Source organism: Podarcis muralis, chromosome 1 (genome assembly GCF_964188315.1).
Source record: "Podarcis muralis chromosome 1, rPodMur119.hap1.1, whole genome shotgun sequence".
Lineage (NCBI taxonomy): Eukaryota > Metazoa > Chordata > Lepidosauria > Squamata > Lacertidae > Podarcis > Podarcis muralis.
Genome location: NC_135655.1, coordinates 113,451,853 through 113,469,475, shown reverse-complemented (window position 1 = coordinate 113,469,475; position 17,623 = coordinate 113,451,853). Strand labels below are relative to the sequence as shown.

Below are 17,623 nucleotides of genomic sequence, written 5' to 3'. Positions count from 1 at the left end.
GTTTTTTGTTTTTTGAGCTGCTTCGCAAGACGATTTTCCCTATGGGCTTGATTCGCAAGACGGAAACGTCTTGCAAGTTTGTTTCCTTTTTCTTTACACCGTTAATACAGTTGCGACTTGACTTCGAGGAGCAACTCATAGAACGCGGTGTGGTAGCCTTTTTTGAGGTTTATAAAGACTTTGGTGATTTTTGAAGCTTTTCCAAAACTTTCCCGACACCGTGCTTCGCAAGACGAAAAAAATCGCAAGACGACAAAACTCGCGGAATGAATTAATTTCGTCTTGCGAGGCACCACTGTATTAAAATATTATTAGTTATTAGGTGTTTTCAAGACACCTAAAAATTTGATTACTGCCTTACAATAAATTAATAACAGTAATATAAACATTACACATTAAGACTAAAGTCCTATAAACAATTAGTGTGCATGTGTATGCATGGGTAGATAGTCATGCACTCACATGCATATATAATTAACATATTTTAAAGAACAAACCTGTTATTTTCACTCCATCCTTTGTTTCAGTTGGGACTCCAACACCAAACTCATTTTCTCCAGAGACTCTGAAGTAATAAATTCCACCTTCTTGCAGATTGGTAACTTTGTAGGAAAGACGATGGCAATTGTTGGTTACAGTGACCCAAGCTTTCTTGCTTGCTTCTCGTTTTTCAATATAATAGTTCTTCACAGGAGCACCTCCATCGTTCTCAGGAGCTTCCCAAGATAACACTGCTGATTCTTTTGTGACATCTTTTACAACGATATTAGATGGAGGTCCTGGTGAGTCAAGTACTTTGACAACTAATGTCAAAGTAGCTGTGCTTACAATATTTTGTAATGTTAGTGTATACTTTCCAGAGTCATTCCTGGTTGCTTTTTCAACAGTAATTGAGGTGCGGTTATCTGAAGTATCAATACTTGCTCGAGTACGAAGGTCAGTATCTGGCTTGCTCCACATTACATTAGGGATAGGCTTTCCTCTGAAAGGTACAGTCATTGTAAATGAGCCACCAGCTTTCACGACTAAAGTCTTTCTCATTTCATTGTCAATATCAAATGCAGGCTCTTCTTCCCTTTCTTTTGCCACCTGAGGTTCTGAAACATCACTTGGATCACTAGTGCCAACCTTGTTGATAGACCTTACTCTGAAAACATATTCAGCTCCTGATGTAAGACCGATTACAGTGTATTCTGTACCTCTTAAGCTTTGAATAGCAGTTGACCAATCAGTTTCACTGGTTAGCTTGTATTCAACTGTGTATCCAGTAACAGGAGCACCACCATCAAATAATGGCTTTGTCCATCCAATTGTTATATGTGACCTTGTAGAGTCCACAATCTTAGGTCTAGATGGAGGTGATGGAAGGAAAACAGGATCTTCTGCTTTAATGAGTGGTGAAGTATCACTAGGAAGACTAAGACCTGCAGCGTTTTCTGCAAATACCCGATATTCATATTCACATCCTTGCCGAAGGCCTGAAGATTTTACCCTTAGATCATAAACGGGCTTTTTGTTCACACGTATCCACCTCAGGCTGTTTTTCTCACGCCTTTCAATCACATATCCAGAAATTTCATTACCTCCATCACTGTCAGGTCTTGCCCAGCAAATAGTCATGGACTCCTTTGTCACACTAGTAATCTCTAAAGATGTAGGTGGGCTTGGAACAGTAAAAGGATCAAGGGCCTTGACAGCTTCACTTTCCAAAGGTTCACCAACACCATACTTGTTAACCCCCATGACTCTGAAGATGTATTCATTTCCTCTAAGTAGTTTTGTCACTTTGCAGGATGTTGTTGGATGCTCTGCTTCACAAAGAGTCCATGCAATTCTACTGGTCTCACGCTTTTCCACAATATAATAGTCAATCTCTGCACCTCCATTTTCTTGAGGCGGTCCCCATGACAGATGACATTTTTCAGCAGTAAGTCCTTTGATTTCTAGTGGGGCTGCTGGTGGACCAGGTCTATCAAGTACTTTGCAATTGACAGCTAATGATCTAACTCCAGCAACATTTTGTAACGTTAGCACATATTGCCCTGAATCACGTCGAATGCAGTCTTTGACAGTTATTGCAGTAGTGTTATCAGTTGAAACAATTTCAACTCTTGCTTTCTCTTCAATGTCTTTGCCATCCTTTGTCCATGAAACTACTGGTAAGGGTCGCCCTGCAATATCGGCATTGATTTTCAAGATCTCTCCAGCTTTAACAACAACAACATCCCTGAATTTGACATCCATCATAATTCTTGGAGCTTCAACATCATCCTTTACAGTCACTGGCCCAGTTGATTCAGATGGCTCACTAAATAGTCCAGCAGCATTCCTTGCAATTACATGGAATTCGTATCGCTGGTCTTCAGTAAGTCCTGTTACATCAAAGAAAGTTTCTTGCACATTGGTGAAGTTGCACTTCAGCCAACGACCATCTGGTAACTCTTTCCGCTCTATAATATAGCCTGTGATCTTAGCACCACCATCATATTCTGGTTTGGTCCATTTGAGTGAGACACATGTTCTTGTAATGTTAGTCACTTCTGGTTGGCCAGGAGGATCACATGGGTCCCTTGCAGCAACAGGCTCACATGATTTGCTACATTTACCTATTCCTACAATGTTTTCTGCATACACACGATATTCATACATTAGTCCTTCATCAAGGCCTGTGACCTTCATCTGTGTGTCACTTATAAGGGTTTTATTTACTTTAGTCCAAAGGATGCTGCTTCTTTCTTTACGCTCAAGGTGGTAACCAAGTACTCTGCTACCTCCGTCATTAACTGGCTCTTGCCAGGTTACAACCATGAAGGCTTTAGTTGCGTGTGTTACTCGGGGAGTACCAGGTGGTCCAGGAAGACTAAATGGATACTCTGCAACAACAGGTGCAGTTTCAACAAAGGTGCTCCTGCCATAGCGATTTTCTGCAGAAACACGGAATTGATATTCTGAACCTGTGGTTAAGCGAATTATTTTTATCGAAGTTCGTGCAACTGCCGCAGACACTATACTCCATGTTGTAGTAGTTGTTTCTCTCTTCTCCACAATATAATTATTAATTTGACATCCACCATCATACTCTGGGGGTTTCCAAGATATGGTTACATTATCATTGCTGACATTGTCAATATGCAATGCTGTTGGAGGTCCTGGCTTGTCCAGTACAACTACAGTAATGGAAGCTGTTGTAGAGCCAGCACTGTTTGAAACATTTAATTCATAACTCCCTACATCTTCTTTCAATGCTTCCTTGATTGTTAGTGAGGTTGATGTCTTTGATGTGTGGACATTTACCCTTGTTGTCTCTCTTAAAGGCAGTCCATCCTTCTTCCAGCTAACTGATGGAACTGGCCTTCCTCTGATGGGCACATCAATCTTAAGATCTTCACCAGCTTTAACACTGAAAGTATTGAAAAGGAGCTCAACTGAAGGCTGGATTTCAATATCCTTCGCAACTACTGGAACCCCAAGCTGTCTTGGATCACTCTTCCCTTTTTCGTTGACAGCACATACACGGAAAGTGTATTCTTCTCCCATACTTAATCCTGATACTGTTGCTTCTAATGTTTTAACTTGTGTGCAGGTGCTCCATTTTTCACTTCCTTTAGTTTGCATTTCTACTACATAGCCAGTTATTTTACTGCCACCATCACTCTCAGGTTTCTCCCATTTAATAGTAGCAGTGTGGCGTGTAACATCAACAAGGGTAACTTTTCCAGGTGGATAGGGTGGTTCAGAAGCCTTAACTGGTTCAGTTGTTTCTGCTGGCAAACCAACTCCATATTCATTTGCCGCCAAGACACGGAAGTAGTAACTACATCCTTCCTGTAGCTGATCAATTCTGAAGACATTCTTGGCACAGTTATTTGTAATAGTGGCATATGCCTTTCTTGTGGTTTCTCGTTTTTCAATGATGTAATTTGTAATTTTAGCACCACCATCAATAAGTGGGGGCTCCCAAGCTAATGTCACTGAATCTTTCTTCACTTCTCTGATGTTCAAGTTCACAGGTGCACTTGGTGTATCAAGAACTCTCACGTTAACAAAAGCAGATTTTTTGCCACTATTGTTTTCTAAGGTCAGGTTATATCTACCACTGTCAAATCTGTTTACATTATCAATGACCAACATTGTATATGAACTGGTAGCCTCAATCTGGGCTCTGTCGCTCAGAGTGCCTTCTGCTTTCTCCCACTTTACTTCTGGCTCTGGCCTCCCTTTGATAGTGACAAACAATCGCAATGTGCCACTAGCACGTACGGTGACAACTTTTCTGAGATCTGCATCAAGTTCAATTTCAGGAGGTTCAATTTTTTCAGCAGCAACAACACTACCAGGTATAGTTGCTGGTTCTCCAACTCCTTCAGAGTTCATAGCACAGATGCGGAAATTATACTCACTATTCTCTTTAAGTTTTTCTACTGTGAATTGCTTTCCTTGTAACCCTGATGGAGGTGTGCAAGTTGTCCATTCATCAGCAGTAGTTTCTTTAAATTCCACAATGTATCCTTTAACAGGTGCACCACCATCGTAAATGGGCTTGTTCCATGCAAGGGATACAGATGATCTGGAGGTATCTGTCACCTTTGGATTGCTTGGAGGGCCTGGTGGATACACTGCATCACAGGCTCGATAGAAAACTGATGGTTCACTAGGTTCACCAACACCAGCAGCATTTTCCGCAGAAACCCTAAATTCATAGAAATGGCCATCTGTAAGTCCAGTTACTCTGAGTCTTAAGTCTGTTAGTCTCTTCTTATTGCACTTGGTCCACCGAATACCATCTTTGTCTCGCTTTTCTAGTATGTACCCTTCAATTTCAGCACCACCATTATCCTCTGGACGACCCCAGGTTACAATCATAGAATCTTTTGTGATTGCAGAAACTTCAGGTATTGAAGGTGGGCCTGGAGGTTTGTATGGATTACATGCCAACACAGGCTCGGATTCCAGTGGTTCACCAATTCCATATTTGTTGACAGCCATTACACGGAAAATGTACTCATTGTTTGGAAGAAGCCTGGTTACTTTGTGGTTCAGAGCTTGCACATCAGATGCCACTTGTGTCCATGAAAGTCGACTTGTCTCTCTCTTTTCTATAATATAATGTGAAATGTTAGAGCCACCATCATGTAAAGGTGGTCCCCATGCCAGATAACACTTTTCTGCAGTCACACCTGTAACTTTCAAAGGACCTTCTGGAGGTCCAGGTCTGTCAAGTACTTTTACAGTGATTGGTATAGACTTTGTGCCACCAACATTGCTCAGTTTAAGTGTATAAATGCCTCCATCCACTCTGATGCAATCTTTGACTGTGAGGGTTGTTCTCTCAATGGTAGACTTAATTTCCATTCTTGCAGTTGCTCCTTCAAATTCTTTCCCATCTTTCGACCATATAATATCAGGAATGGGTTTGCCATGGATGTCAGCCTCAAGAGCAAATGTTTCTCCAGCATGAACAACAATGACATCTTTGTATTTTGGATCCAGTGAAGCTCTTGGAGCTTCAATTTCATCTCTGGCAATAATTGGTCCTGTGCTTTCAGATGGTTCACTTATGCTACCAGCTGCATTTCTTGCAATTACTCTGAATTCGTATCGTTGGTCTTCCACAAGTCCAGTTACTGTGAACTCTGTTTCTGTTACATTTGTAAAACTGGCTTTCATCCAGCGACCTTCAGGAAGTTCTCTCTTTTCCACAACATATCCAGTTATTCTGCTGCCACCATCATATTCAGGTTTTTTCCATTTTAGTGTTATATAATTTCTTGTGATAACAATGGCATCTGGACGGCCAGGTGGATCACAAGCATCTCGAGCAACATACAGTTCAGATGATTTGCTAACCTTACCTATGCCAACAATGTTTTCAGCAGCAACTCTGAACTCATATTCAAGACCTTCCTCAAGGCCATCTGATTTATATTTTGTGTCCTGAATGAGGGCCTTATTCAATTTTGTCCAAAGAATGCTGTTTTTATCTTTACGTTCTAGATGATAACCAAGAACTTTGCTTCCTCCATCATTAACTGGTTCATTCCATTGTACTATCATATGATCTTTGGTAGCTATGCTGACAAATGGTGTTCCTGGTGGACCTGGTTCTTTGTAGGGATATTGAACAAGAACTGGTTTAGAATCCAGTGCAGTGCTCTTTCCATATCGGTTTTCAGCACTAATTCTAAACTGATATTCACTACCTGTTTTAAGGTTTGTTACTTTAATAGTTGTTCTTGCAACAGTCGCTGAGACCATCTGCCAGGTAGTGGTAGTAGTGTCACGCTTCTCTACAATGTAATTGGATATTTGACAGCCACCTGTGTATGCTGGTGGTTCCCATGACAGAACAACAAAATTCGAGCTAACTTCATCAAAGCGGACAGGTCCTTGTGGTGGGCCAGGCTTCTCTAGCACAATTATATTAAGATGTTCTGCTGCTGTGCCTGCAGTGTTGGTTACTGTCACAGTATATTTACCGAAATCATCCTTGCTGCTTTCTTTAATATACAAAGTAGTTGATGTAGGTGTATCTTCAACATGTAACCTGGTTGTCTGTCTTAGAGGCTGACCATCTTTTTCCCAAGTGATAGTAGGCTTTGGTCGAGCTATAAAGGGTATTTCTACTTTAAGGTCTTCTCCAGCTTGTACAGTGTATGTATTGAACATCAGTTTGATATTTGGCTGAATGGTCAGATCTTTGGCAATCACAGGAACTGCCAGTGGTCTAGGGTCACTTTTGCCTTTTTCATTGTATGCCATGACACGGAATTGATATTCATGTCCAGAACTCAAACCAGACACAACTGCATTACAGACTTTGGTTTCAGTAACAACACTCCATTTATCAGTTCCTTTTGGCTGCATTTCAACAACGTACCCCACAATTCTGCTACCTCCATCATGTTCAGGCTTTTCCCACATAAATGATGCACTTCTCTGAGTCACATCAGTGAGAGTCACTTTTCCAGGAGGCAAAGGTGGTTCTGAAGCTTTTGAGGCATCTGCAGTTTCAACTGGAACACCAATTCCATATTCATTTTCAGCCATTACTCTGAAATAATAAATTGCCCCTTCAATAAGGTTGTCAACTCTAAAACTTGTTTTGCTGCACTTTGTGCTCACATTTGCATATGCTTTTCTGGTTGATTCACGTTTATCAATCACATAGTTCTTTATCTTTGCCCCACCATCATTAGCTGGAGGCTCCCACGTCAGTACAGCATAATTTTTCCTTATTTCTTTGACTACTAAATTTTGCGGTGGTCCCGGTGTGTCAAGTACTTTAACTGTGACAAATGCAGACCTAGAGCCACTGCTGTTCTCCAGTTTAAGGATATATTTTCCAGCATCATTTCTATCACAGTAATCAATGGATAACTGTGTGTAATTCAGGCCCTTTTCAATTTGAACCTTATCTGTAAATTCTCCTTCTTCTCGAGACCACATGATTTCAGGAGTTGGGCGTCCTTTGAAAGGAATGTTTATCCTGACAGATCCACCAGCTCTAACCACAATTCCCTTCCTTAATTCTGAGTCAATATCAAGTTCAGGTGGCTCAAGTTTATCTTCTGGTTTAACTGTGCCAGGAACTGCTGCAGCTTCACCTACTCCAATTTTGTTAAGAGCACAAACTCTAAGTTTGTATTCTTGATGTTCAATGAGTTTCTTGATCTCAAAGCGATTGACTCTCAGACCAGTCTGTGGGGTAACTATTGTCCATTCTTCTTCATCCGCTTTGCAGATTTCTACAATATATCCCAGGATTTCACTGCCGCCATCATAAATAGGCTTACCCCATGCTACTGTAATTGAATTCTTGGTAGTATCCACAGCATGGGCATTAGTGGGTGGGCCAGGTTTGAACATAGGGTCACATGCTTTCCAAAAGGGAGTGATTTGGCTTGGCTCACCAACTCCAGCAGCATTTTCAGCGGATACTCTAAATTCATACTCATGATCTTCTGCTAATCCTGTGACTCTTAATCGCAGGTCTGTAATTCGGCGTTTGTTACATTTCACCCATCTGATACCAGCTCTGTCCCTTTTTTCGACAATGTAGTTAACTATTTCACTGCCACCATCACTATCTGGACGATGCCAGCAGACGGTCATGGAATCCTTTGTAACGTTGGTTACATCAATGGATTTTGGTGGACCAGGAACAACAAATGGATTTTTCATTAAGACTGGTGCAGACTCCAGAGGCTCCCCAACTCCATATTTATTAACTGCCATTATGCGGAAGATATACTCATTTCCTTCCAGAAGTTTTGTTACTTTCAGCATTGTGGCTACAGCATCTGAAGCAACAACTGTCCACGCAAGGCGACTTGTTTCTCTCTTCTCAATTATGTAGTGAGAAATGTCACTGCCACCATCATGGATCGGTTGCGCCCATGTTAAGGAACACTTGTCAGCGGTAACTCCAGAAACTTGAATACTCTCTGGAGGTCCTGGTCTGTCCAGTACTTTTACTGTTATTGGTACTGATTTTGTTCCTGCAACATTAGAGGCCTGCAAAATATACTGCCCACCATCAACACGTATGGCATCTTTAACAGTAATCAAGGCCTTAAAGTCTGTATTCCTTACTTCACATCGGGCAGTATCTTCAAGTACTTTATCTCCTTTCAACCACAGAATAGTGGGAATTGGCTTCCCATGGACATCAGCCTCAAGTCTGAATGTTTCTCCAGCGTTGACAACAATTGCATCTTTGTATTTGGGGTCCATGGATATTCTTGGAAGCTCAACTTCATCTTTTGCTGTTATCGGTCCTGTACTATCAGATGGCTTGCTTACTGCTCCAGCGGCGTTCCTTGCAATGACTCTAAATTCATATCGTTGGTCTTCAGTAAGGCCTGTTACGGTAAACTGAGTTTCAGTTATATTGGTGAAACTTGCCTTCATCCAACGACCTTCAGGCAAATCACGTTTCTCTACTACGTAGCCTGTAATTTTGCTGCCACCATCATATTCTGGCTTTGTCCATTGCAGAGTAATTGAACTTCTTTTAACAATAATAGCTTCAGGGCATCCTGGAGGATCACAAGGGTCACGCGCTACGTAACACTCAGAAGCTTTGCTTGCTTTGCCAACACCAACAATATTTTCTGCAGCTACTCTAAATTCATATTCAATGCCTTCTTCAAGGTTAGATGTTTTGTAATGTGTGTCTTGAATAACTGTCTTGTTTACCTTTGTCCACAAAATGCTGTTTCTTTCCTTTCTTTCAAGATGATAACCTAAAATTTTACTTCCACCATCATTTACTGGTTCATGCCATTGCACAACCATAGAGTCCTTTGTAACTGTTGTCACAAAAGGTGTGCCAGGAGGACCTGGTTCTTTATAGGGATACTGAGCAACAACCGTGTCAGACTCCAGGGCAAAGCTCTGCCCGTATCTATTTTCAGCAAATATTCTAAACTGATATTCTGATCCAGTTTTGAGCTTCATCACCTTGAGAGTGGTTCTTGCGACGGTAGCTGAAACTGTTTCCCATACAGTGGTGGTTGTATCTCTCTTATGAACAATGTAGTTAGTGATTTGGCAGCCACCTGTATATACTGGAGGGTTCCATGATAATGTAATACTTTCAGCACTAATTTCATCAAATTTAACAGGGCCTTTTGGAGGATCAGGCTTGTCTAGCGTTATAATTTCAACAGCTGCAGATTTCTGTCCAACAACATTAGCAACTGCAATTTCATACGCCCCGCTGTCTTCTTTGGTGACCTCTTTAATACTCAGCACAGTAAGTTTAGGTGAATCGATGACATTAACTCTAGTTGTCTGTTTTAATGGCATGCCATCTTTGGTCCAAGTAATAGTAGGTGTAGGTCGACCAGATATTGGTATTTCCACCTTTAGGTCTTGTCCCACTTGTATACTGTAACTGTGAAATGCTGGTCGTACATCTGGTTCAATAACTAAATCTTTGGCTGTTATTGGAACAGCAAGGGACCGTGGATCACTCCTACCCTTTTCATTTACAGCCATTACCCTGAAGAGATAATCTTGTCCTTGAGATAAGTTAGTAACAAGTGCTTCAAGAACTTTCACACGCGTACATTCTGACCATTTTTCGCTGCCCTTAACTTGCATTTCCACTATGTATTGCAAAATTTTGCTTCCGCCATCATGTTCAGGCTTCGCCCAGCTTAATGAAACGCTGTTTCTTGTCACATCGTCCACTGTTATCTTTCCTGGAGGTTGAGGAACTTCAGCAACTTTAACTGGGTCACTCGTTTCTGCAGGCAGGCCAATTCCAAATTCATTCTCTGCGCAAACTCTGAAGTAATAATAGCAGCCCTCCTGAAGTTGAGCCACTTTCCACGATGTCTTGTGGCAGTTTGTTACAACAGCAGCATAGGCTTTCCTTGTGGCTTCACGTTTTTCTATTATATAATTTTTAATTTTAGCTCCACCGTCTATCGAAGGAGGTTCCCAGGCAAGTGACACTGAGTCTTTGGTGATTTCCTTAATTTTCAGGTTCACTGGGGGGCCTGGGGTATCTAGGACTCTTACACTGACGAAGGCAGACTTAGTTCCACCACTGTTTTCTAAAGTAAGAGTGTATTTTCCAGAATCAAATCTGTTAACGTTGTCGAGAACCAGCGAGGTGAAGCTGCTAGTGCTGTCAATAACAGCTGCCTCTCTGATGTCACCATCCACCTTGCTCCATTTTACTTCGGGTGTTGGGCGTCCTCTGATTGGAACAAATAATCTTAAGGAGCCACCAGCTCTTACGTTGATAACCTTCCTCAGTTCCAAGTCAAGATCAAGGTCTGGAGCTTCCAGCTTTTCTTCGACCACAATAGTTCCAGGAACATCGGCATGCTCTCCTACTCCTGCTTTGTTAACAGCACAAATGCGGAATTTATATTCATGCTTCTCCTGCAATTTTTCTACTTCCATATTTGTTTTCTTAATTCCAGTTGGTGGTGTACAAATTGCCCAGTCCCCAACACTCACATCACATTTTTCAACAATGTATCCTTGGATTTCTGAGCCACCATCATAGATTGGCTTACTCCAGGAGAGGAAAACCGAAGATCTTGTAACATCTATTGCTTTAGGATTGTTGGGAGGACCTGGTTTGTATATAGGGTCACAAGCCTTATGATAAACAGAAGGTAGGCTTGGCTCACTGAGGCCAGCTGCATTTTCAGCCGAGACTCTGTATTCATAATTATGATTTTCTATAAGTCCAGTAACTCTGTATCGAAGTTCACTTATCAAACGCTTGTTACATCTTGTCCACCGAATGCCTTCTTTATCACGTTTTTCTAGTACATAACCCAAAATTTCACTGCCGCCATCAGAGGGTGGTCTTTCCCATACGACAATCATAGAATCCTTGGTAACAGCCGAGACCTCTGGGGCTTTTGGTGGAAGTGGCACTACAAATGGATTTTTAGCCATTACAGGCTCAGATTCAAGAGGCTCCCCAACCCCATATTTGTTTACAGCCATGATGCGGAAGATATATTCGTTGCCTTCCAAAAGTTTAGTAACTTTGTAACTAAGGGTTTGTACATTGCCATCAACTAAAGTCCAGACTAAGCGGCTTGTTTCTCTTCTTTCAATTACATAATGTAAAATGTCACTACCACCATCTTGCAATGGGGGTTTCCATGCCAGGTAACACTTTTCAGCAGTAACTCCTGTTACAACAACCGGACCTTCAGGTGGGCCAGGTTTGTCCAGAACCTTAACATGAACGGAAGCTGTCTTTTCACCTGCAGCATTCTTGGCCAGCAATACATAATGCCCACTGTCAACGCGAGTGGCTTCTTTGACGCTTAGGCTTGTGGCAAAGTCTGTGGTTTTTATATCCAAGCGTGCAGTATTCACTAGTTCCTTGTCGCCTTTTAGCCACTGAATAGAAGGCAGCGGCTTACCGTGAACGTCTGCGTCAATCTTGAACGATTCGCCAGCATGCAGTACAAGGGTTTCTTTAAATTTGGGGTCCATACTTATGCGAGGTGGCTCTACTTCATCTCTTGCTGTGACTGCCCCCGAGCTTTCAGATGGCTCACTGAAAACGCCTGCAGCGTTGCGCGCAATGACACGGAACTCATACCTTTGGTCTTCAACTAGGCCAGTTACTGCAAACTGGGTCTCAATAACATTCGTAAAGCTTGCTTTCATCCAGCGGCCTTCAGGTAGCTCCTTCTTCTCAACTATGTAGCCGGTGATCTTGCTTCCGCCATCATATGCTGGTTTCTTCCACTGAAGAGTAACAGAGTTCCTTGTGACGATGATAGGCTCTGGACGACCAGGAGGATCACAAGGATCATAAGCTTTGTAGCATTCTGAACCTTTACTTGCTTTTCCGATACCAACTATATTTTCTGCATAAACCCTGAATTCATATTCAAGGCCTTCCTCAAGTCCAGTTGTTTTAAAGTTAGTGTCAGGAATTGCCACTTTGTTCAATTTAACCCAGAGTATGCTGTTTCTTTCCTTGCGCTCCAAATGATAACCAATAATCTTGCTGCCACCATCATTGACTGGTTCATTCCAGTGTACAACCATACTATCCCTGGAGACTTTTGGTACAAAAGGAGTTCCAGGAGGCCCAGGTAGTTTGTATGGATACTGGGCTACCACAGACTCTGATGTGAGATATGTACTCTTTCCATATCTGTTTTCAGCAGCAATTCTGAATTGATATTCACTTCCAGTCTTTAATCTAGCTGCTTTTAGAGTTGTTCGGGCAACGGTAGCTGAAACAATCTGCCAAGCAGTAGTGGAGGTGTCTCGTTTTTCCACAATATAATTGTTGATAGAACTGCCACCATCATATTTGGGTGGTCCCCAGGAAATGGTAATATTGTCTGCAGTTACGTCTTCAATCTTCACTGGTCCAGTTGGAGGTCCTGGCTTGTCAAGGACAACAATGTTAAGAATTTCAGTAGCTTCCCCAGCAGAGTTAGAAAGTTTTACTAAATATTGTCCAACATCTTCTCTACATGCTTCTTTTATTGTTAGCAAAGTGTTGTTGTCTGTATTTTCTTCGTTTACTCTAGTAGTTTGTCTTAGTGGCACATCATCTTTGAGCCACGTTACAGATGGCTTGGGTCGACCAACAAATGGAACATCAACCTTTAAGTCTTCACCTGCTAGTACACTGAAGGTGGTGAATAACAGTTTGAAGGCTGGTGGTATCACAAGATCTTTCGCAATAACTGGTACACTCAATTGTCGAGGATCACTGATTCCTTTTTCATTCTGAGCTGAAACACGGAAAGAATATTCTTCACCCTGGATCAGTCCAGTTATAACAGCTTCAGTAACTTTTACAGTAGTGCATGTGGCCCATTTCTCACTGCCTTTGCTTTGCATTTCTACAATGTAGCCCAAAATTCTGCTTCCTCCATCATGTTCAGGTTTCTCCCAAGACAAAGATACACTCTTTCGTGTCACATCTAATATAGTTATTTTTCCTGGAGGAAGAGGCCTTTCAGATGCCTTAATAGAGTCTGATGTTTCAACAGGAAGCCCTATTCCATATTCATTTTCAGCTAGAACTCTGAAATAATAGTTGCAACCTTCCTGTAGATTGTCCACTTTCCAGCTGGTCTTATGGCAATTGGCCATAACTGTTGAATATGCTTTTCTTGTTGCCTCACGTTTTTCAATAATATAATTTTTAATTTTAGAGCCACCATCTATGAGGGGAGGGTCCCACGTGAGAGTCACAGATGACTTTGTAACCTCTTTTATCTTCAGATTCTGTGGGGCGCCAGGTGTATCAAGAACCCTTACAATTACAAATGCTGATTTACTGCCTGAGCTGTTTTCTACAGTCAGTATATATTTGCCACTGTCAAATCTATTCACATTTCCAACTGTAAGTAGTGTATAAGAGCTTGTGGATTCAATAGTGGCTTTGTCTAAAGACTCTCCATGTTCTCTTGACCATTTCACTTCAGGCGCTGGTCTTCCTTTAATTGGGACGAAGAGTCTTAAAGTACAGCAAGCTCTGAGGGTCACAACTTTACGTAGGTCTGCATCAAGTTCAATCTCAGGAGGCAGTACCCTTTCTTCAGCTTTTGGTGTCCCAGGAACAAGAGCAGGTTCTCCAATGCCTTCAGAGTTCATAGCATATATTCTGATTTTATATTCCTGGTTTTCTTTTAGATTAGTGATGGTAAAGGAAGTCGCCTTCAGCCCTGCTGGTGGAGTTACAATTTTCCACTCATCTTCGTCAGGTAATGCTGTTTCAACCATGTAGCCTGTGATTTCTGAGCCACCATCATATATTGGCTTATTCCAAGCAATTGTAATTGAGGACTTGCTTGTGTCTAATACACGAGGATTACCTGGTGGACCTGGCTTAAATACAGTATCAGCAGCTTTGTAGAATGGACTGCTTAGACTTGGTTCACTTACACCAGCAGCGTTTTCAGCTTTCACTCGGTATTCATATTCATGACCTTCTGTGAGTCCAGATACTTTATAGCGCAAATCTGTGACAACCCGCTTGTTACATTTCACCCAGCGTAGTCCAGCCCTGTCACGACGTTCTACAATATAATTGATTATAGGGCTTCCACCATCAGAATCAGGGTGTCCCCAGCACACAATCATAGAATCTTTGGTTGCAGCTGTAACTTCAGGTGTCTTCGGTGGATCAGGTACTACATAAGGATTTACTGCAAGAACAGGCTCTGATTCCAGGGCTTCGCCAAGGCCATATTTGTTAACAGCCATAACACGGAAGATATATTCATTGCCTTTCAATAGCTTTGTGACCTTTAATTTTGTTACTGGAACTTCTGTGGCTACAGTTGTCCATGCCAATCTGCTAGTCTCACGCTTCTCAACAACATAATGGTCAATACTTGCGCCTCCGTCATCCAAAGGTGGTAACCATGAGAGGACACATTTTTCTATGGTAACATCAGACACAGCCAAAGGCCCTTCTGGAGGACCAGGTCTGTCTAGTACTTTGACATTGAAAATATGTTTTGCAAAGCCACCTGGATTGGAGGCTGTAAGTGTGTAGGCACCTCCATCTCTTCTTATAGAGTCCTTATTATGAAGAACAGTTGAGAAATCAGCTATTTTAATTTCTAATTTTGCCGTGTCTTCAAGCTCCTTTCCTTCTTTCGTCCATGTCAGAGTTGGTGGAGGGCGACCTGAAACGTCAGCTTCAAGTTTGAAAATTTCACCTGCTTTTAATATCAAAGTGTCCTTGTATTTAGCATCAACCATTATCCTTGGTGCTTCAATCTCATCTCTGCACGTTATTGCATCTGATGGTTCGGATGGGTGGCTAACAGCACCAGCCGCATTTCTAGCAATCACGCGGAATTCATAAGCAGCATCTTCTGTGAGACCACTAACAGTGAACTCAGTTTCTAGTATATTGCCGAAGTTAGCCTTTAGCCATCGGCCATTAGGAAGATCTCTTTTTTCAACAGTATAGCCAGTTATCTTAAAGCCTCCATTATATTCAGGTTTTTTCCACTTAAGTGCTACTGCATGTCTTGTAATATTGAGAGGAACTGGCTTCCCAGGAGGATCAATAGGGTCCAGGGCCAATGCTGGCTCAGATGGCTTGCTTGGTTTACTCTTGCCTGCCATATTTTCTGCTATGACTCGGAATTCATAGGCAAGGCCAGATGTAAGACCACTTGATTTGAAGGTATTTACTGATATCAAAGCTTTACTTACGGTCTGCCAAAGAATGCTATTTCGTTCTTTTTGCTCAACGTGATATCCCAAAATGGGGCTTCCTCCATCTGTCAAAGGCTCATGCCAGCTAATGCTAATTGCATCTTTTGTGACTGCAATCACTTGAGGAGTGCCTGGAGGACCAGGAACTTTAAAAGGATAGTTAGCAATTACATTCTCTGAACTGATAGATGGTCCTGAACCGTATCTGTTCTGAGCTTTAACACGGAATTGGTACTCTGTCCCAGTAGTGAGGCGAGCAGCTTTAAAAGTAGTACGTATAACAGTAGTTGCTAACTCAGCCCATGCAGTACTGTCGGTTTTACGCATTTCTACAACATAGTTACTTATTGGCACCCCTCCATCATTCAGTGGAGGTTCCCATGAGAAGGTGACATAGTCGGATGAAACTTCTTCAAATTTGATTGGCCCTGTGGGAGGTCCAGGAACATCATGCACCTGTATAGTTAGAACATCGCTAACTTCACCAACAATATTTTTAGCTGAGATTGGGTATCTGCCGCTATCGTTTCTAGTGCATTCATTAATGGTCAAGATGGCTGCAGAAGCAGTATGTTCAAAGTTTACTCTTTGAGTTTGTCTAATTAACTGGTCTTCTTTTTTCCAAGTAATAGTTGGCCTTGGGCGACCAAGCACAGGTATTTCAACTTTGATATTGTCACCAGCTCTGGCAATTACTGTTTTCTGGTAAATGCCACGCAAATCAAATTCTGGAAGCATCATTTGCTCTTTAACGACAACTGGCCTGCTTTCTCTTGGATCACTTCTTCCAGCACTATTAACTGCCATAACCTGGAAAGTATATTCTTCATTTTCAGTCAGATTCTTTACCACACATTCTAATGTTTTCACAGTTGTGATATGTGTCCACTGAGTTGAACCTTTTTTCTGGGCTTCAATAACATAGCCAGTAATCTTGCTACCACCATCATGTTCGGGCTTTGGCCAAGCAAGGCTGACTGTCTTCCTTGTGATATCCATGATATTAAGGCTCTCTGGTGGTGATGGTGCCTCTGACGCTCTTACAGGTTCAGCAGTTTCGGCCGGTTCACCAATTCCAAATTCGTTTTCAGCAAATACTCTGAAGTAATATTCACACCCTTCAGCCAAATTAGGAATCCTAAGTGAACACTTTGGGCACTTTGTTGTGATGGTTGAATATGCCTTTCGTGTTGACTCACGTTTTTCAACTATATAATTTGTTATGCGTGAACCACCATCAATTAGAGGCATATCCCATTGTAGGGTGATGGTATCTTTCGATATGTCTCTGGGCTTGAGATTTATTGGTGGCCCTGGTGTATCCAAGACTTTTACATTTACAAAACCAGTCTTCTTGCCAGCAGCATTTTCAAGGGTCATGACATACTTTCCTGCATCATATCTATTGCATTCTGTGACAATGAGAAGTGTGAAAGAGTCTGTATTTTCAATATTGGCACGCCCTTTAAGTGAAATATCATCCTTGGTCCATGTGATTTCAGGAACTGGGCGCCCTTTAATTGGAACAAATACCCGAATGGTCAGTCCAGCTCTAACAACAAGAGTTTTCCTCAGCTCGGCGTCTAATTCAAAATCAGGAGCTACTTCACGTTCCCTGATTTCAACATCTTTTATCGTTGCTGGTTCACCAGCGCCAGCAGCATTGAGGGCAATAATTCTAAAATTGTATTTGGCTCCTGGCTGGAGATTAGCAACCACAAATTCTGTGATTCTTAGAGCAGTCCCCGTGGTATCTTTCACCCATGTGTCTTCTCCTTCTTTTTGGTGCTCCACAATATAGCCGATTATATCAAGTCCGCCATCATAGTGAGGTTTACCCCATGCTAGGCTAGCAGTTGTCTTTGTTGTATCAGTTACTCGTGGGTTGGAAGGAGGTCCCGGTGGATCTATAAATAATGAAAAAAGGCAA

At 41.9% G+C, this 17,623-nt stretch overlaps 1 protein-coding gene across 1 annotated transcript in view; it reads right to left on the bottom strand.

Annotated features, from left to right (window-relative positions):
• TTN (titin) overlaps positions 1-17,623 on the bottom strand; it is a 289,919-nt gene that overhangs the window by 30,810 nt on the left and 241,486 nt on the right. The window contains exon 257 of the mRNA XM_077916555.1: positions 498-17,600. Coding sequence (XP_077772681.1) covers positions 498-17,600 — 17,103 coding nt within the window. The remainder of the gene's footprint in view (positions 1-497; positions 17,601-17,623) is intronic.